Genomic DNA, 27,063 nt, shown 5'->3' with positions numbered 1-27,063 from the left:
TTTTACACTTACCTTTCATGGCTTCTATATCCAGCTGTTTACATTTGGAGGAACTATGATGATGATGCTGAAAATATTTATTAGATAGAATGTTAGAACACAGAATCTGAGAATAAATTGATCCACTGTCGTAAAAGTCTTCTGAAACCTGTAGACAAATTAATTGAATTTGAAACATATTAGAATAAAAATCGATTTTATCACGCCTCGTAATCCGGGAGGACCATCTGATGATTTACTACATTTCCCACATTGCACTGCTGCGCAGCCTCTGCGTGTCACTGCTGTCGCTCTCCGCCTGAGTGCCCGCGGTGAATTGGTCCAGCATCCCTGCGCATTCAATGGAGCTAATGTAGATGCAAAAAAAAAAAAAAGAAAGAAAAGACAAATCGTTTGAAAATATGTAATCGCGGGATCCGTTTGCGGCGTTGGCAGCTTAAGGGGAGGAAAATGTGGGAGACTGGATTTTGTGTTGCGCCTTTGTGGAGCACGAATCGTTATGTTGAGAGAAATAATGCGGAATATTTCCCCTTTTAGGTGTTAACGCAGAAAATACAAGATGAAGAAGCAATTCAACCGGATGCGTCAGCTCGCCAACCAAACGGTGGGAAGGTAAGTGAGTCCGCGTCTCCTCCCGGTTCGCGCCGGGCCAAGTCAAAGGGAAGATAACCCCCGACGCATGAGCCTCGGTAGTATGTGAATCATATCCAAGAAGCGTGATTTCTATTAGTCTCATTTGGGAAAATTATCTGCACGAGACAACGCGACCCTTTCTCGCTTTTGTGCGTAAATCTTCATTGGAGGTGGCTATACCGCAGAGGCGCCGCGTATAGGCGCATTGATCCGACGCAACGCGCACGCGGAGTTGCATTTATGCCACATTTACAGTATCACACTAAGACGGAATGCGACCGCCGGAGCGCACGGAAAACACGCGGCTGTGAAGATGGTGCCGCTGACTGCGCCTTCCTGTCACATCTCAGGTGACGCGATGCAGGTGGATGCGGTGTCGCCTGCGCCGTGAGGGAAATAGAAAAAGGCGCAATGTTTTCATTACGCAGTTGAATGTCAGCCGTGGGGGGGGCACTCAGCTCCTATAGGCGCGCGTAATCAAGTCCACGAATTCCTGAAGGTCGTGTTCTGCTGCTGTCGTATACTATACCCGTTGTGTTCTACGTCATACTTTATCGCTGTAGTTCCTAAAACACAGATCCGAAAGTAAATGAATGGTTAGGAATCACCCCCCCCCCCCACCCCCTTCTCTCACAGCCCTTATTTGTGAAATCCCCTCCCATCTTCAAAAATAGATGCTCGTGTGACATTTTGCATGTGTCCTATACACGGGTTCATATCCCCACCCCGCACCCACACAATCTGCTCACCTCAGGGGGTGTCGGAGCAGCGTGCACCTTGCATCCGGTGGGTTCGGGCAGCCGGGAGGTGTGGGTCATTCTCATTGCACTGATGGTGTCAGTGGGGCAAACCTCAGGGGCTCTATTTGGGGTATTGCTGTCAGTTACCCCTCAGCACGGAGGCTGCTTTTCACGCTCCTCTCTTATTATAACCAGTGCTGCGTGACTCATTCGTGTGGGTGTGATCCTGGGTATGTGTGTGGGCCTTCACATGAGAGAAAGAACAAGTGCAGTTTTGGCTTTGGCTCATTTCTGCGCTCTTGTACAGCCTTATTTGAAAGCACATCTCACATGGAGTGCACACCAGTGACCAGTGCGCTCCCGATCAGCAGCTTTCGGAGATGATCAGGGCTTAACCTTAACCACAGTTCCATAACGAGCACCATCATCCTACCTGATCACCCCCCCCCCCTCCTCCTCCCTATTAGCTCCATGCTATAGTTCACAAACACACTGCAACTCTCAAACTCTAATCAATCAGCTGCGGATCAGATGGAGAAGTAGCCGTTCTTGGCCTTTGGTGACCTTGAGCTGTGTCAAACATTGGCTGTAATGAAACCGTGTCCTGCAAAGTGTTCCGGATTAAACAACTGATTGGAAATGTTTTTTTATGTAGCTTATAAAATAGCCTTCTGGAGGAGTGCGTGCCCCCTGAAGGTCAACATGCTGCTGCTCTTTACAGCTGGCTTGTTTGTTTGTTTGTTTTTCTTGTATTTGAAGTCGGTTCTTCATTTTTTGAAATGAAAGAGGTTTTGAGTTCAGCCATGGCTCGTGTTTTTAAGTGCCTCGTTCTCGTTTTTTGTAACCTGAACAAGAGAGATAATAATGTCTCTCGATAATGCCGCCCACTGTGCAGGGATGTGTGGGTGTTTGGATGATTTATATGCATGTCTGTTTGGAGTTTGTGTAGGCCTATACGTGAGAGAGCCGTGCCAGTGGACAGTGACAAAGATATGTTTGCATGTGCAGATTAGTAGCACAAACGTCAAATATACATATTAAAGTCCGGCTCTTCCTGTGTTCACTCCATATATCGGGTCATTTTTTTTACAGGATGCTGAACACAGTCCGTGGAGAGTAGCATTATGTTACCTGAAATGGACAATTGTTTTTGTTTTCTGTATGAGATGAATTCTCATTCTCTGTGCAGCAATACAAATGCTACGCTGCAAAAAACCAAAACATAGGAGGAACAAAGTCTGGAGATGAATGTTTCCACCAGCCATAGCTTTGCTCCATCTTTATCTGGCTGAGGTTTCAGATACACTATTCTGCTGATTCAAGACTCGCCCGCCTTCGGAGTGGAACGGGGGGTCGCTGCGTTTGTTTGACCTTCCTGAACGTCGGCAGCTGTCGGGACTGCTGACCGGTCCTCCGTCTCCTCAGGCGGACTCACCGGATCCAGAAGAAGAGCATCGCGCCACGTTAGAAACTGCCGTGTTGGCAAGAGTGTGTCGGCATAAAAAAAAGATGAGTAAGCTGTTCTGCAGCAGACATTTAAACCAGCCCGACGCTTACAGCCGGTTTTTTTTTTTTTTTACTGTTTCTGTAATGGCGACTCTCTGCTTCCACTAGTCTTTCTATATGTGTGTGTCATGTCTGTGCTGGAGATTGAAGGCCTTTTTCAGCGTGGTGGGCAGGGGGGGGGGGGGAGTTAATGATCAGCTGTGCTGTGTCAGCATCCCTCCGGCTCTCTGAGGCTGCTGCTGCTGCCACTTGCGTGGGTGAGATCCGTGTCATGTGACCGCAAGCTTGACCAATCATCTCCGTGGGGAAATAAGTCATTCTGGAGGATGTGCAGCCATGCATACGCTGTAGCTTAAAGATATTTTTTTGCGGCGCATCAGCAGAGACAAAAGGATTTTGCAGCCCTGTAACCAGAGCTTGCTTTCGTTTGGCTATATTTTTGGTGTCTTAAACCATCATTTTAACGGCTGTCGCTTAATTGATGGCCGAGTGCTCGGCATACTTTCTAAATGATGTTAAAATGAATTTGCAATTCCTTTGATGCCCTCGTTTGGACCAAGCAGCCAGTTCCCTCCTCCATTTCTTATGACCTATTTTTCTATTCCCAACTCACTGTCCTATCTGGGTCTAGGACAGCCTGGTGAAAGAGTCCCTGGTGCAAATCTGCGAGACGATGTCACACAAGTTTAACGCGTAAAGGAGATGGAAAACAACCTTTTAGCCTTTCAATACTGAAAAGCACATTGCTGTCTTTAGCTATAGCCTCCTGACAAATTGACTCTTACCTTCCATTCGCCTTCACTCTGCACCACTCACCTGGGTGATTTTCACTAATACGCTAGTGGTGATTGCATTCCTCTTGCGCATGCCTTCGGGGCAGTCGTTTGCTCCACCACTTCCCAATGCAATTACCAGAAAAATGGAAGCTATTTATGGGCTGGCAGATGAGTTGTGGATCTATTCTCTCTCCCACATTGTGTCAGGCTTACTCCGTTTCAGTTTCTCTTCCATCTGTGATGCAGTCGGGGGAGATGCATCACCATTTTCCTTACATGCTGACCTTTCATAGGCGTGTGTAGATTAATGCATCTATGGCATTGAAGAATAATCTTATCTCATGCATTAATATTATACATGTTAATGTGAACATTTGCCGTGTACATCCGCTGCTCTAAATCATACAAATGGACAGACAAGCTCATGCATGAATCCGGAACATTTGAATCTTTGAAACAATATTTTGCTGCCAGTCACTGCCTGCTTGCACATTCAACACAGTGTGAACACATGTGTGCCTCTTGGCAAACATGTGAACTTAAATGAGCATGAGGTAACGTGCAAAATGAGATGCTCGAGACAACCATATGCTAATTAATGCATGCACCACCTTCTCTCCATCTTCCTCCACCGTGTTGCCTTGATTTGCTGTCTTCGGGGGCGAGAACAGCATGGATCGACTCTGGCAGGTCACATGATTCACTCACTCTCAAGAGGTTTATGCCAGAGGTCCGTGACCTCCCGTAACCCCTCTCGGTGCCTCTGACATACGCTGCAGGGCATGCTCGGTAAGAGACAGGCTGTCACAATAGAAATAATGTAATATCACACAGAAGTGCCGTTCTTCCATTTCGCTGTCACTGATTCCCTCCAAAGGTAAACCTGTACTGGTTGTGCAGTACAGAGCACTTGGAGGATGACTTTCACCTTTGTCCATTCGTTGGATTTTGAGGAGAATTACAAAAAAAAGTTCAATTAATTTCCATGAAACTGCATTCATTCATTATATTTTACCGGTGTTTCTTAAGCCTTTTTGAAATTTCTCAGTTAATAATGTATGGATCTTAATAATCGTAAAAAAAAAGTCCGGTATATTTAGAGGATTAGTATCTATGAGCAGATAATGGGGTTAGACTAGCCCCTAAATTTAGTTTCCAGGCTATAGGTGTGGATTTTAAACAAGGCTTGAGTAAACAGGACTGCCGGGCCCTGATGGAGGTACGAGCTCTCCCGAGAGTCATTATTGTTTTTGCTGCTTGATTTATTTCGCTGTCGATCCGCTGCATACTAAAGTGCGTCCGATCACAGCCAGAGTGCATCACAGGTGTCAGAGCCATAATCTCCCCTCCAGGTGACCTCTACAGTAAATGAATCAGACTTAATTCAACCTGCAATGGATAGGAACAAGACATGCTCTGAAGTGGATTTAATGTTCTATACATAAAGAATCTAAAAGCGGTTCTTTTACAAAAAAAATTAAAAACGTATTACAATTATGCTCTTCTTTGCAATGAATTGTGGATTAATGAGGTAATAAAGTCTTGTGTGGTTGAAATGCTTCTTCAATCTGAAGGGTCACTCTGAGTACCGGTAACCAACAGCTGTAGGTGAGGGTAACAAGAGCCGAGAGACTCCCTATCAGCATGTCCACTTCCGCCCATTCAGGAAAACCAACAGGTTCAAAACAGGAAGGATTAATCCACTAATAACAATTTCCTCTTTTATTGATCGCGCTCTCATTTTTTCCATACAAAATGCATCTTAGATGATTCTACATCTCCCTCATCTACACAGCAGATGTCAAATCTGACATGTGATGTGGTTGCCTAGAAACGCTCGCTTACAGCCATCGGTTTCATCACATTCGCTGTTGCGTGTTAATTGTGTTTTTCTCTCTCGAAAATCAAGTAAGGATGTCTTGTGACCATTTTTTTTTTCATTTGTGGCCAGGGTGTCGATGAGGCACAGTATTCTCCATTGAATGTCTACACAGCTCTCTGCTGGGCATTTAGCATCATTTGGATGTGTTGCATTTGTGTAAACTCACACATAAGTGACAGAGCAGAGTGTCTCTTATGGAGATTATTCAGCATGAATAAAGTTATTAGAGATAACTCACTGCTTGTGTTCCGAGTGAAACGTCACAAAGTGCTTTAGGCTCGCTCTCTCTCTTGTTCACTCTATCTGGAAGTGTGTGTGTGTGTGTGTGTATGTGTGTGTGTGTACTCTCTTCTGACAGTTATTCTTGCATATTTAACAGAACCGTGACCTAGTTTGCTGGTCAACTACAGTAAGTGGGTTTTTCTGTTTTAGTAACCTTGTCTCCCGTTAGCCTTCTGCCTTGTGAGTTGGGAGGAAACTAGAAATAGCCTTCAGATGTATTTGCACACACAAAAAAACTGAAATGGAGAAAGAAATGATTTTTATTTTGGTGTTTGTGTGGCTGGCTCTGGATCTCGTGCCAGTGCTGCGGGTGTCATGGTTCCCTACTGGGGCCCAGGGGCACCATTCTGCTCCACTGCCCTCCCCTTGCAGAGCGGGGCCTGGCGTCTAGCACAGTACTGTACTCAGAGGAGCAGCAGGGCCACCCTTTGTCAGGTGAATCACAGGTGGGCCTGTACAGTTAGCATGTTGTCGGCTCACATGTCTCATGCTCATTGCCACGTTATTTTAGTTACATTTTGGTAACGCCAACATGGATTTTTCATGCTTACATAAAGAATGCTAAGTGCTGGAGGGCCAAGCATGAATACTTCAAACAATAACATATTCTGAGAATATAAATAAGTCTTACTCGGGCTGTGCTGTAGAGACGGACAACTGGGTATTTGTTGCACCCTTCCTACTTCCATATTTATACTGACTTGGAATGTCTAATGACCTGAAGAAAATATGCACAGTGAAAATGCATTTGTCCCAGTTGTAAATAAGTAAATAAAAAACAGCAGGGAGATCCTCCATTCTCGTCAGCATATGTTACCTTGAGATTCTGGCAGTTTTTAAAATATTATATCAACTGATTTGTCTTTCATCCACTGCGGAGACATCTATCCATCCATTTTCACATCTACAGCCTCTTATCGGCATTGTGTGTCACGGGTCTGTTGAAGTCTCATCTCAGCCGGCTCAGGGCAAATGGCAATCGCCCCCCCCACCCCGGATGAGACGGCAGCTCAGCGCAGGGCCTCACAACAGACAAACAAACACACAATCACACCTACAGACAATTTGGAGAGATCAATTCACCTATAGGCTGCATGTTTTTGGAGGTGGGAGGAACCTGGAGAAAACCCAGGCAGACACAGTGAGAACATACAAACTCCTCACAGAACCCGGAACCTTCTTGCTGTGAAGAAACGGCGCCACCCACTGTGCCACCGTGCCGCCCCATTGCAGAGACATTCAGTTGTTAAAACTCCAATGCATAAAATAAACAAGTCAGCTTTCAACCATTGAACTGATAAAGTTCATCATTCTAGCTTAGAAAAATTTATCAATTTTATGTGTGTGTGTGTGTGTGTGTGTGTCTGTATCGGGTCAGCAGCAGCCCCACGTAAACGAATGCCTGAAAAGTGGCAGATGGTTGGCATAAGTCTGGCAACGTCTTACCCCCCCCCCCCCCCCCCCTCCATGAACGCACAGCCCACATGGCTGCCAACTCTCCCAAGCACATTCATTTCCCTCCAAGCTATTTACTGAGACGGATTTCTCTCCTCACCTCCAAAAACCTCGGCAGGTTATCTTTAAACCCGCCCCCCCCCCCCCCCCCCTGCCCCATACAAGCCACTTTATCTCTGTGTGGTCACGGTCCCGCTTTCCGAAGAGGAAATGCCACTGCCTGAAAACAAACAAGCTCCAAGGGCGAGACAAGACGCCGTCTTTGAAGATATGGGCTTCAACCCGTTTGAAGTCCAGGTCATGCTGGTCAGTGAGAACAGCCGACGTCTCTCTATTTAAAGATACATTGCCTTCTTTCAAATATCAAGCAGTTAGCTTTTTTTTTTCATCTTCTTTCAGCAATGCATTAAATGTTTTGTTCAAGTCACGGCTTCAGGAAAAGCCCTCCCATACTTGAAAATTAAAAGGAGGGATTGAAACACTCCCAGCGATTACCACTGTCGTACTGTCGCTGGTTTAACTTTTAGTGAAACTCCTGAGAGCCTCACAGTTTCTCTTCACAGCTCTGGTAAACATCACGACCAGAGCAGCAGCTTCTGCAGATGGCCTCCTTCAAAACAGCCCTGAAAATTCACATTTCAGGGGGGCAGAAACAGAGATAGTCATCACGACTCTATCCAAATCAATCCCCCCCCCCCTTTTTTTTCGTCCACCTACGTTTTACATATTACGTGTATTTTAACTTATTGTTATTTTGCATCAATTGAGTCATTTATTTTTAGTGATATTTTTACATGTCGATTAATTATGTATGAAGGACTCAACGGAAACAAGACCGCAAGGGCCCGCAAGGGCTCGCTGCAACACAGTTGTCAGATGTAATCAGCAATCTGTGATCACAATTATCTTGCCAGAAATCTCTTGCCTCGCTGTTAAATGCTCGGTCGCTCTATGGGCGAAGCATTCAGACACACATTTCCTGTATTCTTCCGCAGTGGCCAGGGTGGTTTTTACAAGAGGCCGACGGCGATCGGATCCATTCGTGCACGATTTGACCCAGTTCCCATGACTTTGTTCTCATATCTTGGCAGCACGATAAGGGGATGACAATAATTAATTTTATTGAAGCTCAGCTTAGTTTTGTTCGCAACCATGTATGGAACATGTACACAACTGCATATAGAATTCTTAGGAAGTATTTTTATTCACCATTGGCGTTGGCACGATTTGGCACAAACAACAGGAAGAGATTGAGCAGACAGGAAGGGGAAGAGAGTAAGGATGGTTGTGAGGGTCTGCAGGCCTGGGTTCAACTCATTTTAGGAGGTCAGACCCAAGCACTCCCTTCCTTGTCGGTCTACATGCCTTTTTGTTTTACAGGAAGTATCTTTTGTCATCCATATTGATTGTGTAGTCCTGATTTGTTTTCGATTGTTGCTTTAGATGTGGCCATTGTTGAGCTTGATAAGGAAAACCAAAATTCCCAAACAGCAAACCTTTCTCAATTCAGCTCTTGTTTGAAAGAAAGAGCTACCTTACCCAGCAGTCACAGTTTCTATGTTCAAAGATGTTATTGAAACAACACTGGCTCTTTCTTTTAAATTAAATGAGGAAAAGAAAGCAGCCATTTAAAAAATAAAATAAAATTACACTTATGTGTATTTTTTTCTTCTCTTGAAGAATTGTAAGATATATTAACCTCCGCTGGCAAGTCTTTAAATGTAAGAGTTGAAATGAGTTGCCGCTTACATTACCTGCGTTTATGAAGTCTTTGGCTACATCTGCTGGATTCTGGTTTGTTTGGTTTGAAACTGGAATAGTTTGCATTCAAATTAACGTCGATTCAATGTGTTGCAAGGCTTAGAGAAATATACACGTAAGCACAAGGACACCCACAGAGGGACAGATGGTCCACCGTCACGTCCACGTCTGCATCCAATGCCACATAGTCTGGACTTAATTTAACCACTGATAAACATTTTTAACACACTGATGCAGAATCCAGGAGGACACATGTAATACATGCGGCATGTCTCGAATCACCACAGCTCGCAATGCTCCCAATGTCAGCCTCACGTCTTGTCTCCTAACAGTTTTACACTTTTATCCCCACAGAGCAGAAAAAACAGAGGTGTTGAGCGACGACCTTCTACAGGTGAGCTGTTGTGTAAATGTGCGTGCGTGTCCCTGATCGCCTAACGATCTCTTAACAGGCACATTTTTGCCAAGGATGGAAATCCGCGATTCCAACATTTTATGTCACATTTTCATGTTGCACATGTCAATAAAAAAAAATCTTCCTTCTTTGTCAGGAAGGATTATTTAAACAAAGACAAGTTCAGATTTATGGGCAGAATTGTTTTCTATAAAGCAGTAGTATTGTCTTTCCCTGAATACTTCAGGGTATAATAAAAGGGCGCTGGCCGTACTTCCAGGTGGAGAAGCGTCTGGATCTGGTCAAACAGGTGACACACAGCACCCACAAGAAGCTGACTGCCTGCCTGCAGGGCCAGCAGGGGACGGACGTGGAAAAGAGATCGGTCAAGACTCCTTCTGTGAGCACCTGGGTCCATCATTCCCTCTGATTCGACGATTTAACGTGATTCATAGCAGCTCTACTAACATTATTCCTCTCCGGCATCAGAAAAAACTTCCGCTCATGATCCTGGCCCAGTGTATGGTGGAGGGGGCTGCAGTGCTGGGGGACGACTCTCTCCTGGGGTAAGTCATTGTTAACGAGACTCTGCTCACACACACTTTCTGCACATAAATGCAAAAAAAGACAAAGGACAACAACAACAACCAGAAACCACTTTGATTTTTTATTTCACTATTGGATTCCTAACTGTCCTTGTTTCCTTGGAATTCTTCATTTGAATTCCATCTGATCTCCTGGGACTGGTTCCCACCAAACAGGAAGATGCTGAAGCTGTGTGGGGAGACGGAAGAGAAACTGGCCCAAGAGCTCATCCAGTTTGAGTTCCAGATAGAGAGGGACGTGGTGGAGCCGCTCTATGTGCTCGCTGAGGTGAGCTGCACAAGAACAGTATGATCGTCATTTACATGTGGCTGTATTACCCTCTGATTTCAAGCCTCCACTTCATCTTCTCTCACAGGTTGATATTCCCAACATCCAAAAACAGAGGAAGCATTTAGCCAAACTTGTGTTGGACATGGACTCTTCAAGGACGAGGTGAAGCGATGTCTTGTTCAGGGCCTTCTGTGCAGGAAAAAACAATATATCTTATTCAATTCCCTTATTCTACTGCCATAATCCTGCTCCTGTGGTGCATCCAAGTCTTCTTTGTGTTTTAAAAGAAAATACAATGGAAATATAGCATTGTATTTTTTTTTACCTTTATACTGTTGGTATTGACTATTTGCATCGTCATTTCATTCTGCTGTGAATCTGTCTGATGGATAGTCCGAATGACATTAACGTTAACCTTGAATCTCCGTTAATCTCGTGCACACAGATATCAACAGTCGTCCAAGTCATCAAGTCACCCGAGCACGCTGCAGCCTGGCGCCAAGTCCGAGTCGCTCAGAGAGGAGATGGAGGAGGCAGCCAATCGGATGGAGATTTGTAGGGTGAGCCATTCCAAAATTATTTACTCCTTTTTACTTGCTGTGATGTACCTGAGCCCCCCAATGTCCGACATCACAGAATTTAAGTTACAAATAGGTGAGATGGACTCTGATTGGATGGCGTCGACATACTTTCTGTTTCAGGATCAGCTGTCAGCAGATATGTACAGTTTTGTGGCCAAAGAAATAGACTATGCAAGCTACTTTCAGACAGTAAGTACACTGGGGGAAACTGTTAATAATGTATTCCCCTGTCTGTTTTCCCAAGATAAATTATTTTTCACTGAATATTGTTGCATCACTGTCTTACTCTCTTCAACTACAGCTTATAGAAACACAGGCAGAATATCACAGGAAATCATTAGAGATTCTCCACAGTGTCCTGCCCCAGATTAAAGCTCACCAAGGTGAGTTTTACAGTGTGTGTGTGTGTGTGTGTGTGTGTGATGATCTGCTCTCTAATTCTGTGCCTGAATCAATATAAAGATCACAGTGATTGAGCTAATACCCCTGAGGAGTTACACACCTATCTTGTTAAGATCTCATTACTCACTTAAAGGCACTAAATCAGACAAACATCAAATCATATCATATAAATTTCAGAAACTGTAATTTGGTACCAGTGAAACATTAAATTGGAATCGAACCACAATTTCATTGATAACCAAAGTCAATAAATGTTGCTACAAATACTGGTCCAGGTGTGTGTTTGTTTTGGTGTGTGTGTGTGTGTGTTTCATGCATTGATTTTGTTTTGCAGAGGCGTGGGTGGAGAAACCGTCGTTTGGCAAGTCACTGGAGGAACACCTGAACATTAGCGGGCGGGAGATCGCCTTCCCCATCGAAGCTTGTGTCACCATGCTGTTAGAGTGTGGCATGCAAGAGGAGGTACACACACACACACACACACACAACCAAGGGGGAAATGAAGAGTCGTGTTAAGTAAAATATAATTTACTCTATAGTAAAATAAACAAGCAAGAGTTACAACTGGATTTACCTTTATTCAGCTTTTGGTAGTAGTTAGTAGTATTTGTGTTGTGGAGACTTTTGAAAGCAAATTAGATAGCAAGAATTTTACAACAAAATGTGTTTATATATTTATCTGTTTTTATTTACCGGTACCCTGAATTTATACCATGAAAGATGTGTCTGGGGTTGAACCGTAATCACTCTCAGTCATTCCTATAAAATCATAACCTTGCACCAGACAGATATTTATGATACAGTTATAAAACATTTACTTATTTCAGATAGATCGATAATGTTTCGACAAACATTAGCAGAATTTTATCCAATAATCAGCTAAGATTTAAAACCTTCATTCATTTTAGTCCTTGCTGGATTTTGACCATCATGTTGACTCGAGAAAGAGAACGAGCCAACAGAAGGTAGCATCATTTCTGCAATTTTAATGTCTAGTCATCAAATGCGTTGCATCTGAGAGGTTAGGATTACCAATCACATGTCATGCTGTTTGATCATTACACTGCAGGGCCTCTTCAGAGTGGCTCCGGCAGCATCCAAGCTGAAGAAGCTGAAAGCATCCCTGGACTGCGGCGTTCTGGATGTGCAGGAGTATTCCTCCGACCCGCACGCCATTGCAGGTGAATTGCACCCACTAAAATGTCATCTTCAAACCATTTCCAAAAGAACAACAACCACACTTTGTAATTGTCAGAAGGAAATTCTTAGTATATCCGCTAAAATTCATTTGTGCATCATCACACAAGTTTTTAGTTGGATTTTGTGCCTAGATGAAATGTGGCAGACATACGAGTCATCAGCTCTGGCCTCAGTGCTCTTAATGTGAAGGCTTTCCGTTCTGATACCACCGTCCATGTAATGTAATCTGCGTTGGGCGATCAGAAACTAGCAGCTATATAAGATGTAAGGGCTTGCTGGAGGGGAGTGGAGATGTGGTGGATAGACTCACCAGTGCACTGAAGGAGAGAAAACAACTCTCCCCTCTTTTTCTCACCCAAAGGGGCTCTGAAATCGTATCTCCGTGAGCTCCCTGAGCCACTGATGACGGCTGAACTTTATGATGAATGGATTCAGGCTTCCAAGTGAGTTGCTGTTTTCTTATAATAAAAAAAAACTATGTATTGCATTGAATGTGCCATGAATCAATGAACGATGAACTGCAGGAAACAAAGTGAAATTATCATTCAGTGCTTCTAAATTGCCAAAATAAAGAATAGGGATATTTATTAAGAAGCAGCGCATCTGTAAAACATCACCTTTTTTTTTCAGCTTCCAAGATATGGACAAGAGACTACAAGCATTGATGGCAGTGTGTGACAAACTACCCACAGACAACTTGAACAATTTCAGGTCAGTTATGATGAATTTGGGCCATTTGTACAAGTTCTTATTCACTGACGCAAAGAGAAATTTAAAAAGTACGATTGTGAGGTGAAATGTCAGCAATCGCTCTAGTGAGGAAAGAAGGAAGTCACACAAATTAAAATAAATGTGTCACTGATGCAGTTATTTTTACCCAAAATAACATACAGACAATATCCAAATTACCATCAGTTTCTGGCACCATCTAGAGGCAAGAAAAGTAACAGCAGCAGCAGATTTGAATAGCAGACATTTAAATATCACGACTGACTGCTTCTATAAAAGTTTTAAAATTGTTGGTATTAATCCTTTCTCTTAGCTTTTTAAACTAGCTTTTTGCAACCAGCTTAAATTGAATGACTGAAGAGGTGCTGTAAAGGGTTATCAAATGAGTGTGTGTGGGGGGGGGGGGGGGGGGGGGGATTTGTTTTTAAAAACATTTTTTTATTTAAATCCCACAGATATCTTATCAAATTCTTAGCTAAGCTAAGTGAGTACCAAGACACAAACAAGATGACTCCAGGTAATCAGGCGATCGTCCTGGGCCCAAACTTGCTTTGGACACACACCGAACCGTAACTATTTTACATATATATGCAAAAATATAGCTCATCATGTAAGAATTATTTCAGTATTTCTGTTGTTTCTCTTCGCTTCAGGAACATTACAGAGATGATGACAACCTTATCGCTGCAGATCGTTGGCGTCATTGAGCCAATTATCCAGCATGCTGACTGGTTCTTCCCTGGAGGTGGGGGCTCGCATCATCTGTTGATTATAAGCTGGACCACATATCACTATATTCATCTTTGATCATTGCATTTGTACAGCAGGAGATTTATTACAATATTGTTTGTTATAAATCCCAATCTTTGTAGAAATTTGCAATTTTTGAACACTTAAACACTTGCACTGTATACTACATAAATAGATAGGTAGCTATATTATTACATGTACTTAAATACACTGTTATTTTATTTTATATCAGCTTATATTTTCAGAAGATATCTAATGGTTATTATGAGTTATTTTATTTTTCATTTGCCATTACATCAGTATGCCCTTGTAATCATCACATCAGCATTGGTTCACTTGAATGTCACAATAAAATAACCCCCCACAGTAAACACAACTATAACACACATTAAGTATATGAAAGAAAACAACAACACATGAGCACTGTGCACACATGATATCTGACGTGTTCAAAGCTGCAGCATCTTGGAACACTTAACCTAATGGAGCAGTTAATGCTGCATTGGCTGTGTAAGTAAAACATCTCATCACTTCCTGTTTGCCCAAGTCCTGCCGTGGATTTAAGATGATCACCAGCAGCTCTGCTAAATTGCATCCCTGATTTATTAAACGCAATTTGAAAATCATCAGAGTGCAACCGTACCGCACAGCAGACATTCATATTTGCCAGATACTGCCCTTCGCTGTAAACCACATCGACAACATCATCATCATGTGTGACGGTATGTCTGCTCCTCCGTCAGAGATTGAATTCAACCTGACAGGCAGCTATGGCAGCCCGATCCACACCAACCACAACTCCAACTACAGCTCCATGCCTTCACCAGACATGGAGCGCTCTGAGCGCAAGCCGCAGCACGACCAGAGCAGACGCCCCCTGAGTGTCGCCACTGACAACATGATGCTCGAGTTTTACAAGAAAGATGGGTATGAGGCCAAGCGAATGCTTCTGCTGCACACCTCTCACTCTCTCTTCCTCTCTCCCGTTCCACCCACACCTCCTCTCGGGCATCTGGTTCTTAGATTTGCAGCAGCGATGCATGTACATTAAAAAATCCTTTTGCTGTTTATCTCAACTCTGGTCAATTCCAGCACATACAACAACTTCCTCTGTTAAATGACTGTAGTGAATCTGAATTATCTTGAGAGGACTTGTCTGTATAGCAACAGGTCGGTCTCTGAAGGAGAGACTTTTCTCTACATATTTCTTCAGCGCCATCTTCCTATCCTCCCACAGCCTGCGCCTCCTTCACAGTCTACCTGGCCTGAGTCACACATGCAGCCGGTGGAAAATCACTGGCAGAGTCATAAACCACTGCTTTGCTTTCACCAACATACAAGTTGTGATATTTATTGGGGTATGTAGAGGTATGCTAAAATGTCATTTCGGTTCGGTTCGGTTTATTTTCGGTACAAAAAAAGGCAGAAAAAAATTACTTAAAATGCTTTTATTTAAAAAAATGCAAACAATAGAATTTGTATAAATAAATAAAAGCGACACAAATGGGTAATATTTCAAATAAATTAGACTGAAGTTTTAAAACTATTGTATTGTAACAATTTAAAAATGTTAATACAATTATTAAGAAGTTAAAACTGTAAACTTTAAACACTTAACAGCAACAGCCTGAATATGACAAAGGTAACTTACTACTACTACTAACTATTCAAGCTTAAAGGATTTGGCTAGAAAGATTAACTAATGCACATTTTCTGCAGAAATCACAGATCTGGTTGCCGTGACAACGTCTCCAGCAGTGGAGAAAACCCACTCGCTAGCAACAGAGTTGGCTGGAATACAGAGCTAAATGCTTTGCTAGTTTTGCTATGTGTGCAGAATGATAAATGCTTCCATTTTGTGTGTGTTTAAGGCCAAACCATATTTAATTAGAAAAAAATGAGGCGTCAGTTAATCATCCTTAAGTGCAGGCTGCTCATGTGCCACGACATCCTCTCAACTCCGGTGCATCGCTTCTCCTCCCTGGATCATTATCCTGGCTGACCGAGTCTCTTAAGTCGATGATGTGTGCATTACGTCTGACCTCATATCCCCTTTGCCTCTCTTCCTCCTACTAACGCAGCATTAGGAAGATACAAAGGTACACCTTTTTCCCCACCACTTCTTCCCTCTCCTCTCACTGCTGTCTTCATCGCCACACGTGACGCCCATATATGTGTTTGCCTCCCAGCATGGGCGTCCGGGTGATGGATACCTCCTGGGTGTCTCGTAAGGGTTCGGCCACGTTGTCGCGCAAGACTTCCTCTACTCCCCCAGGCACGAAAGGCCCCGGTTCTCCTGCAGACCCACTCATGCCAGAGCTCACCGCCTCCCCGTCTGCAACGCCGCCACCCGTAGAAAGGGTTTGGTAAGTCACGGCAGAGACTCTCTTCCTCCTGAGAACGCATCTGTCCTCTTCTTCTTCCACCCTCACCATCACCATCACCATCCTAGCGTTTATCACCTCTGTGTGATCGAGGGTCCTGGCTCGTGTGTCTGTCGACACCTTCATGTGCCATCCCGTTATCATCGTCACAGTTTCTCACTCTTTGTCACTTCCTCCTGTGCTTTGTCAGGTTGTTATTGATGTAGCTCGAATTTCCAAAGGACAATGCGAAGATTTTAAGCCAAATGCTGTATGGAAGTTTTAATTCTGCACACTGAAGCTTCAATCCACACATCCTTTGCATGCACATATCTCCAATATCCTTTTGTTTTGGCTTGGCTTTCTCAGTTTGGTTATGAATTATTGTCTTTTCTGTTAAACACAAGGATAATCTCCTCATGCCGGTTGATTCCGCCTGTGTGTTAGACGAGAGATAATATGGCTTCTGGCTTGGCTGGCTTTTTCCCCTTCTCTCCTGTGGCTCTTTCAGCCGATGAAAGGGTTTTTGTGTCTGTTTCACACTGCCCTGGGCTGCCTGCAGGACCTGCAATGCAAATAAGTCACACGCTGTATAGGACATGGGCCAGATAGGGCTTCTGCATGCAGCAGAGAGGAGATGCTCAGTCCTCAGCTCTGCTCGATTATATCGTCAGGTGCAGATCAGCAGTTTGAGTCCAGAGACAGATCCTCACAGTGCACAGACACAAGGTGATCACGGGGGGGGGTCCTAGACACTGTATTCTTTTCCTTTGGCAATAAAACTTTATTTTCCTGTGCTGCTTCTTTGTGCTTGCCTTTGTATTTGCACTAAGCTGACTGTGTGCTGAGCGTAGCGCCCACCCTCCACCCTCAAATGCAGCTTTTTTCTCTCGTTCTTTTCTCCCTTTTGTTTTCGGCCCTTGATCACCTTGATCGGCAAAACAGCTTATCCTATATCGCTCCAACGCGTTCCCCTCTTCAATCAATAGAGCTGTTTCTTTTGTGCTGTCTATTCTCTTAATATCTACAGCTCAGACAACGTGTCGCCCAATCGGCCGGACACCTCTCATGCCCATCCGCCCCCAGGGGGGGACCGGCCACCCCCTCCTTACCCCAGCTCCTCGTGCCACGCTACCCCTCACTACTACTATCCCAAACCCCCACCCTGCGCTCGCCCTGTGGCACCAGGTCCAGAGTCCCAGCCCCCATGTTCACCCCCGCCGCCTCTGCGCTGGTCAGGTTTCATTCCCCCAGCCCCGCCCCCTTCCTCTTCTTCTTCCTCCTCTTCCTCATCGCTCGACATCAATTCGAACCCAAAACCCAGCTGTCTGCATTTCCCCAAACACAGCCCAACTGGGGAACTATCGCATGCTCCCCCGCCAGACACTAATACTTCTCCCCTTTACATCAAAACTTCCTTGGTTCTAACCCGTCACGACCAGTCCCTTGGCAACCCCCCAAGCCTCCCGTCGTCCGCGCCCCCACCTCCTCCGTGGGCTGCCTGTCCATGTCTCCGAGAGAGGGGACACCCAAGGCTGACTAGGTAAATGCAACACACCCATGGCCACTATGGATGAATCATATAGTCGCAGCTGTATCCTCTCCTCCAGCTTGCTGGCTCATATGTTTTCTTTTTGCTTATTTTTCCCTCCCCCTTCAGATTATATTATATGCCTCAGATTCTGCAACATTCAGGTTGCCCAGGGATGCCGCTCAACGATGTTGCCTATAGCAACTAAGAAAAATATCATCCAACACAAGTTATGGCATTAACTTTGTTCAAAACTCTTTTGTCACAGTTGAGAGGGGCAGAACTGCAGTACAACCAACAAATGTGGGCTGTTAAGAACATGTGTGACAGATGCAGCATTTTCCAAAAACAAATAACTTATTAATCAATGATCAGACAAGCATCCTTTCTTCAATCTCTCCATGTCTTCCCTTTTAAATGCCTCGTTTCTGCAGAATCACAGCACGAAGGGACTGCAGTCAGTAGAATAGCACCTAATACAAAATGTGACCACACTTCAGTTTGGGGATCCCTGCTTGGGTTTGAGTTCATTTGAACAGCTTTGTGTCTATCAATCAAACACTTTTTTTTATTCATGCAGACCAAAATCCTAAAAGTACATTTGTCTCAGAGGACTGTACAGTCTGTTCACACAGGACGTCCTCTGTCCTTAGAGCCTCCATTCCGGTGAGGAAAAGCTCTTGAGAAAAACCCAAGAGGGGGGAAAAAGAAAGAAACCTCTTCCTTTGTTACTGACTGCATTATTATTATTATTAACTGTTGATTATTTTTTTTATCTTTCCATAAGAAGTTTCTTTAAGAGACATTTTAACAATTCTGTTCTCATTTCTGGCACGTTTTATTTTTATCTTCACAGAAAGATATTTAGGCATCATACAAGGTCAGCAAATGAAGTCAAGGTTATTTCTAACATTCATAATTAATACTTAAATGTGTTTTAGTGATTTTTATCCACCGCTATCATCGGCCTATCTTAACTACTCTCCATGCTGAAAATAATTATATGGCTGTTGCTGAACATATTAAAAGACTTCTGTTTATTACTGGATGCATGGTGTTTTGGATCTAACATTCAAACATTCTTAGTTTGGATTCCAGTTAGCCTTTATTTGAGCCAGTCATTAATGTATTTTTTATTTCTCTGCAAACTACTGAATCTACAAAGAGTAAAGAACTTTTTCTTTTTTACTGAGTATACACAATGGGAGATGTATGAATTTATTTATGTATTTATATTACTTCGTAAAAAGTATTCTTTATAAAATATGAGTCATTTGGATAAAATAATACGGGTGAAATGATGATACGGTTTGCTGGACTGATTTGCCAAGGCCATCTAATGTCATTATTTGAGTTTAAAAGGTCTCAGAAATGCTGATTGAAGAAGGGAACTTCACAGATGCCGCCCGCCTTAGATGCTGCGTCACTTTCTTTGATATGGTCCTCCTTGATTTGTACTGTGTTTGTTTTCGTAAAGCTGGTGACAGTCGTCTTAAACATAATAAGGCACTGAGTAATGGTGATGGTGGTGATGCTGGTAGTGATTGTTTTTTGATTGGGCGGGGGGTGAGTTAAATACGACGTGTTCGATACTATTCCCACTCTAACGTCCCTTTGTCTTTTTCAGTTCATTGAAGGGTAAAGAGCTCTCCCCTGTGATTGGACACAAAGCCATCCAGGTGGCCGGTCCAACAGTGCCCCCTAGCGGTAGTCCTCAGAGCAGCAGCCAGCACCTCCACTCCACAGAGCACAGTCCACACACCCTCCGCAAAGGTCACCCCCCTCTCTCACACTGAACCTACATTGTCCTGCCCCAGCTTAAGAGGAGACCCTGATATGGCTGTGTTGTCTCTTTCTAGGTTCTAAGAAGTTGGCCCCCGTGCCGCCGAAGGTCCCGTACAGCCAGTCTGGCGGGATGTCCGACCAGTCCACCGGTCAGCCTTCCCCGGTCAGCCTGTCCCCCACACCTCCTAGCACCCCTTCCCCTTATGGACTGGCCTGCCCTCCGGGGCAAGTGCCGCCATCCTCTCCCGGGCAGACCCCATTGGGTGCGTCTCACTCCCTTTCGTCCCCGCCCTCCCTTTCTGGAACTCTCACCAAGTTGAGGCCTGCCCCTAAGCCCAGGCAGAGGCCCAGTCTGCCCCCTCCTCAGCCACCAACAGTACCCCCAGGACTGACTGGGCCTGCCATGGCCCCGATTCCTCAGCCCCTGGAGCAGGGCCTCCTGGATGGACTGTCTCCTGGGGAGAGCATGTCTACAGGTAAACACCACCCCTTGGCAACAACACCGCCACCGCTACCACAGGTGGGGCTGCAGCGGCCCTCTCTCAGACTCGCTGTGGCGCTCTCCAATGGAGATGCTGGACGAGTGTAGGACTCTGTAGGACCGTAGATAGAACAGATACTTTACCGACTGTCCCCAAAGGAATGTCTGAGTGAATAAAATAGCCTTTTTAGCTCGGCGTAGGAGACTGTGTAAATTTCAGCATTTTACTTGTGTCTAGTGGGCAAATGGCCAATGTATTCATCGCTTGTGTTATGTGATGATGTTTCTGGGTAACGTGTGGAAACATCAGAGAGGCATAGCTCGTCCTGCTTGTATGGAAGTTGCCATTAGAGTCATCGTGTGCTGTCTTGTCTATCTGTGTTGCCCAGACCCTCACTTTGCAGAGGTAGGTCAGAGGCTTACACAGTTCACACCAGTTCAGGCACGGAAACCAGACGAGCCCCACAGTTTATCTACCGTATGGTGTTCTGATGATAAGGTGGTCTGTCATTATATACCGGTCATTCTGTCACTTTGTTATATTTATCATTCTCTTGTGCCCCCCGCCACTATTGTGTACCTTGCAGCTGTGTGAGGCCAGGGATTCAGTGTGGGCTAGGTGTGAGGGGGACTTTTAGGGTAAGCCAGACCGTCCCTGCCCCATGCGCTCCATCTCACTGCCTGGCCTCGTGCTGTGGCTGCCTCTGGGGTCTCCTGCAGCCAGCCTCAAACCTACTTCCAGTCAAACAGAATATTTATCCTACTTCCTCCTAGCAGGTGGTCATTATTGACCCTTTGCATGGTGTAGCTGAACCAATACTGCATGGCTTAAGGACTTCCCAGAGTGCAGCACCCAAAGCTCACATTTCAGATGCTGTCACTTACAAAGGTCCATCCTAAGCCCTGACCCTCTTTTGTTCCCCATTACCAGTCCTACCATCAGAAATCCCCCTCTAACGTACCTCCTTCCGGTATCTGGGGGCATCAGGTAACCCCACCCCCCACTCCTCCTTTGGCAGGTTCATTGCTTTTTGTAACTTCTCTGCTCCCTCTTACCCCACTGCCACGCTCCATCTCATTCCTACACAGGATAGTGTCTCTGCTTGGCCCTGCTGCACTCAATAATGCAGCAGAACATTAGACTACCTATATTTAGAGCAAATACTGTAGCCGGTCCTCATGAGAGTTGCATCGTTACTTCAATCCCTCTCGGTGCCATTTTTCCGCAGAGTTCCGCACACATCTTGTTGCCTCTGTGTCGGTTTATCCAGCCATTGTTGTAGTCGTGTACAGTAATGTGTCATTGTGCAGTCCTTTTAACCTGTTATTGTATTTTTCCTGACAAAATGTGTTGCCAAAGAGACCAAAGCTTTGAAAAACAACACGCGTTTCTAGCTTTGTTTAGCTGCACTCTAGAATATGAATCACGTGTAATCCACTAATATTTTCTCTGACCATGGCCGACATCATATGCCACTTACCATGAGTTCAGACTCAAAGAGATTAATATTATTTCTGCTCTCTTCCGTTTTTTACACCTCATTGTCATCATCATACGCCCTCTCTTCCTCCTCCTCCTCCTCCTCCTGCTCATTGTCACCATTCCCACCATTCTACACATCACACTCACCCTCTACGTCATACCCGCCATTAGATATCTTCAATTATGAAATCCCCTCCATCAATGTCAATCTGGACAGCCTCATCGATGAGTTCAGCGGTGCCCCTTGCAGGAGGTCCGTGGCAGTGGCAGACTCTCCAGAAGGGGACACTGTGCCTGAGGAGGATCCCCAGAGTACCACTCTATGACCTTTGACCCTAAGACATTGCAGCTTACCAGCACCCCTAAGGCTGTACATTCTCTTAACTGTTGCCACCAAGGCCTGATGGAAACACACATGGGCCTCACCGATGCGCACCTGAAACCAGAACTCGATCACATCTGCTACAGGCTGCAAAGAAACTCTTCTCTTACAATTGCTGGCTAGTGAATAAATGTGACGACAATAAAACGAACAAAAAAGACAAAGAAGACAAAAAAACAATCAGCACCAAAATGCCATAGTGGAGGAACAATCGCCTCGAGGAGGAATAACTGGAGCATAGATGAGTATTATAGAATTATTTTCTAGTCTTCTTTTTGTGATTTTTGTTTTGTTTTTGATGCAGTGTTCTATATTTCTGTGAGTTGATCCATTTCTTTTTGCCTCTTTAGAACATGCAATCAAATTGCAGTGATATTTCTTAAGGCCTTCTGGTCAGGTTTAGGAGCAAAAAGCCCATACTCAGGGTGAGTCAGAGAGGAGGCATGTATTGCTTGCAGGGTATTGAAGCTTCGTGCACACGAATAAAATGTCGATGGACTTGGCATGCAAGATGAGACATTTAGCGCAGCTTCATTCTTTTTGTCATATAGCCACGCTCATCTTCCAGACTATTACAAATTGCAACCGTTCTTTATCGGTTCGCCTTCACACATAGGTCAACTCACTTTAACCCACTCTGCACCAGCACAGTATTAGAAGAATGTCATTCTAAATTACATTTTTTTTTTAAACGTGCACCTCTCTTTCAGTTTTGAAAAAAAGCACCACTATGTGTTTGCATGACGAGCCAACGTGAACAAACTGCTGCAGATAAAGGGCCTCTGAATGGTGGCGTGTTGTTTTCTGTTGTCTGTTGACTAAATAAATGTCACTTGTGGGGTGTTAACAGTTTTATGGTGAAGAATGGATGACTTAACTGCCTTTAGGTTTGTATGATTCTCACCCTTAACCTTGTTTCAAGTGCTTTGGAATCTGTGACCTTTGACCCTTATTGTAAATAAATACTGTACATAAAGAGATATACATAAAATGAGAGGAAATGTGTACGTAAAATGCATATCTTGAATATATATATAATAATAATATATGTGCTGATAGTTAACATGATAGAAATGTTGATGTTATTTTTGTCCTTGCACAAAATGAACAGGTTTACTGTGGATCCATCGTGTTTCACTTTAACACCAGGTTACAATGATGCTACAGCAGTAGTCATTCATTCTGACTACTGAGCTTTGACCTCAATCGTGCTACGGCACGAAGGAGCAACTTGCACACCAGTTCCCTTCCTTCTTTTTTCACCTCATATTTAATCTATTACTGTGTAAATATTTTTGACAATGTGAGCATGCGCAGACCCTCTGTTTAATTCATAATGAGGGTACATGTAGTCCTTTAATGTTGGGAGGACTACAAACAAAAGTAAAAGGCATGTTACTCCAATCAGTGAAATCAAAAACGATCCTTTTCATGCCTTTTTATTCTTAGACAAGTAATCAGACGTATCTCCAGTTCATCAGCCAAACAACTGCTGCAGTGTCACTTTGTTGATTTGGCCTAAAATGTTTTAGGATGATAATTTTGTCATTAAAGTGCAATTACAGTATTTACTGATCCACCTCAGTCCCAACACTGGTCAAAGTCACCCTTCCTAAACACAGAGAAAATAGCCATTGGTTATATTGAAAGCATTTCATTTTGTTTCTTTACTTTGCTTTATGTGATTACTTAAGACTAAATGAATTCTAGATTAACCTTTCTCCTAACGTGAGCTTACAGTATGTGATGTCAGTCGACTGTGTTCATGATGATTTTGATGACGTGCATTATTATATTGATGGATGTGACTATACTGTATGACAGCTATTGCAAGTGCCCTCTCACTGGCTGTTATTCTGGAACTATAGGCATAAGTAATATCTACGAGAGGTTTTATTTTCTGTGTGTTTACACAAGGAGGTAAGGGTATCGCTTCCTGTGTGTAACTCATGTCAGATGATAGGCTACCTAGTTTTTGAAATAACTTAAAGGCAGGTCTTGTATTTTGATCAAGGTTCATTAGCACTGTTAGGCATTATTAGCCAAATCCAGTCTTGCCACAAAGACTTTGTGCATCGTACCTGGAACTTACAGTCACCGAAACGCATGCGTTGTTATTTATTACAGGTGTGACTATTAATGCTGCTGAAAAAAGACACACAAACCCCCGGAGCACAGGTCATGATTTCATCTGCCTTGTTTTACCCACTGCATTAATTTCACAGCCGTTGTATAGATCAGATTCATAAGAGCCTCGTTTGGGAACAAATGGTACGCTGTTACATCCTGCCTCACCTCTCCACCAAGTGTATGCTGATCTAAAGGAAGCTCAATTTGTTTACATTTTGTGGGTGGGATTTTAAAATGAGAGGAAAAGGTCAATTTAAACTATTGTGCATGTGCTTGGGTAGTCCCATTGTTTTGTTTTTAGGGATTGTAAGGAGGGGTACAATATAAAGACGGACTCTTGAGAATGTGGATCACTTTGTGGGGTGGGTGGGGGTATACTGCCTCCTGCTTTCACGACTCCTGTACAAATGAAACTTGCTGCTTGTGGAGCCCGCCATGCCCATCCTTCCCTCCTCTGCTTAGCATATCAAGTGGAACACAGTGCGTACTGTGAAGCCAACCTGCAGTCCTTATCAGAATGTCAGAAATATATATATTAAACTCTACATTTTTTTTATAACTATTTTCAGTGAGTTTCATTTCTGTGTTTTGTTGTTTAGTTTTGGCAGATGACATTTGTTACTTTAAACTACCGTATAGGGATGTCCCGATCCGATCACGTGATCGGAAATCGGGCCCGATCGCGTGCTTGCAGACTCGATCGGAATCGGACGTTACCTCCCGATCAGGACTCGGATGTATATGGATATAGTTATTTTCATTACTGATCAGGACATCCCTACTTAAAACGTTCTTCTCTCGCATTTTAAATGTGAAAATGAATGAAAAATGCTTGAAATTTAGAATTTTATGAAGTACAATATTGAGGAACTATACTACATTGTTGTAGATATTTTATGTTATTACCGGTAGTTACATTTTAGGGGACTGGATAGACCTATTTTTACTTTGATACCAAAAGTACATGTTGCTGTTAATTCTGTACTTGAAATGCGTTTTTACATTGTCAAAACTTTGTCAAAGTCTGCCTGCTATCAAAAGAAATAATTCATCATCATGCACACTAACAAAGCCAACCATGGCAGAAGAAACAAAGCCTAGTCATATATAGAACCTGTAGGACAGGCCTGGCTGGATGGCCGAGTTCTTACCACACTTCACGTTCACCTGCATGGTGGTGATACTGACATCCTTTGTTTTGAATCTCCACCCCAGGTTACACAATCTGGGCTTCTGCTGTATCTCAAATCTGTATTATAAACAGCCATGGGTATTGAAATGCTACAGTCATGCATCACCTTACAGCAGCCACCCAGGCACATCTCATCCCCCACCTGCTCGACCAGTGCCATCAGAGCTCCACGGATGAATTCATGATTCCTTTCTTTAATGAGAGTTGAAAAGGTGGCTCTGCGCACGTTACAAACCAAACCAGTTGTATTTTCTACACATTTTCCACTTCATCTGCACATAAAGGTTTCAAAGATAAATTCACACGCAGGTTCCTTATTATCACACATAAACAAGCTCTATGTAAATTAACCCCTGAGTTGTATAGTTGCTCTACTAATGACACGTTTTGTCATAATTGCCTGGAAACACTGTAACCATCTACAAGGTGACTCAGCAATGACCTGAACCGTCGCTTTTACGAACAATGGGATTATGACATGGGCAGTGTTTTTTTTTTTAAAAGCATTGCTTCTGCCAACTATTTTTTTGCAACTAAAATCAAAACTTTTAAAAACACATGTTGCATGTTTGCTTCTCAAAAACAGGTGGAACATGTCACAGAGAGGAATGCAAAACAAAGGAATTTTGTCTTTAAGACTTCCCCAACCTTTTCTTTACTTTCTACTGTTGCTTGGTAATGCACACAAAGGGACCTGCCTGCAAACCTTCTGACAATTCCAATAAATCAAGAAAGAAAATACCAATCTTTAAAACATGCAAACTAAATAACACCAAAATTGTACATTTTAATTTTAAAACATTATTATTATTTTGATCAGGAATTTTTAATATATATATATATATATATATATGAGCATTTTTTATTTATTTATTTAGATTAAGATGAACTTTTATTGTCATTATGTTTTTACACTTTTTACGAATTGTATTTGTTCCACATATATAATTTCATAATGTAACTGTAGCGTATATGACACGCGACCGGATGCTTTCTATTCCATCAATATTTAGTTTATCATTGGCACATTGTAATCCGGGCATCCACATCCCTGGGTTATGCCAACAAAAGCCAGGGTAAGACTGCAGCCACCATCGCCAGCAGAGTGAACGCCACCAGCAAGACGACCAAGCATCGTGAAGTTGTGCAAATCCTGCGCCTTCGCCTGCGTTGAGGTGGAATCGCGGTCCTAACAACGTTGATAACTTCGCCTTCAGCCATCGGCCGTCCTTCAGCGCTTATGACAAAGACCTGTGACTCATTATTACCAGGGCTGACCAACTTCTGACGGCGGACTCGTTCGCAGATCCCTCTAACGCAGTGGGAAATCCCACTGACTCCCGGTAAACTGGTGCGTCGTGCGTCCTTGCGCTCTCCCGGCCGCAGAGAAAGCGGCACCTCCAGTATCTGCCCGTCATTTCGATCCTTGTCCGACGACAGCGCTTCCCGTTGCTTCTTTATGAACGTGAGATGACGGCAGATGGGGCAAACGAGAGTCTCTCTGATGTTTCCACCGCTGTTGATGCTGATCAGCGTTTTTACGAGGCAGTCGTGGCAGAACGCGTGTCCGCAGCTCAGAGTCCTCTCGGTGCCAGACAGACACTCGTAGCACACTGGACACTCTGGGCCGGCCTCCTGGCTATCTTCATTTAGAAATGCCATAAAAAGAAAAAAAAAAACCCACTCGGTGTCAGAGGATTACGCAGGAGAAACGTCGGGACTGTGGATTCCTCGCCCAGGTTGTTGTCC

General features: G+C 43.8%; 2 protein-coding genes across 2 annotated transcripts; one reads left to right on the top strand and one right to left on the bottom strand.

The window, feature by feature from the left end:
• Positions 1-559: 559 nt before the first annotated feature.
• On the top strand, positions 560-21,936 carry arhgap44a (Rho GTPase activating protein 44a). Its single transcript, XM_068749608.1, has 23 exons — positions 560-612; positions 9,390-9,429; positions 9,710-9,829; positions 9,919-9,995; positions 10,191-10,302; positions 10,391-10,467; positions 10,751-10,865; positions 11,007-11,075; positions 11,188-11,269; positions 11,623-11,750; positions 12,358-12,469; positions 12,850-12,931; positions 13,119-13,199; positions 13,673-13,786; positions 13,871-13,962; positions 14,711-14,894; positions 16,049-16,066; positions 16,157-16,333; positions 17,361-17,873; positions 19,489-19,634; positions 19,721-20,122; positions 20,902-20,904; positions 21,782-21,936. Exons 1-23 carry the CDS (start codon positions 560-562, stop codon positions 21,934-21,936), a joined length of 2,952 nt encoding a protein of 983 aa, XP_068605709.1.
• A 4,434-nt stretch (positions 21,937-26,370) lies between these two features.
• LOC137906029 (RING finger protein 222) lies at positions 26,371-27,034 on the bottom strand. Its single transcript, XM_068750321.1, has one exon. It carries the CDS (start codon positions 26,974-26,976, stop codon positions 26,371-26,373), a length of 606 nt encoding a protein of 201 aa, XP_068606422.1. The 5' UTR covers positions 26,977-27,034.
• Positions 27,035-27,063: the final 29 nt, after the last annotated feature.

This window comes from Brachionichthys hirsutus, chromosome 16 (genome assembly GCF_040956055.1).
Source record: "Brachionichthys hirsutus isolate HB-005 chromosome 16, CSIRO-AGI_Bhir_v1, whole genome shotgun sequence".
Taxonomy (NCBI): Eukaryota; Metazoa; Chordata; class Actinopteri; order Lophiiformes; family Brachionichthyidae; genus Brachionichthys; species Brachionichthys hirsutus.
The sequence above is the reverse complement of the archived record's forward strand: the minus strand, read 5'-3'. Positions and strand labels throughout refer to the sequence as shown.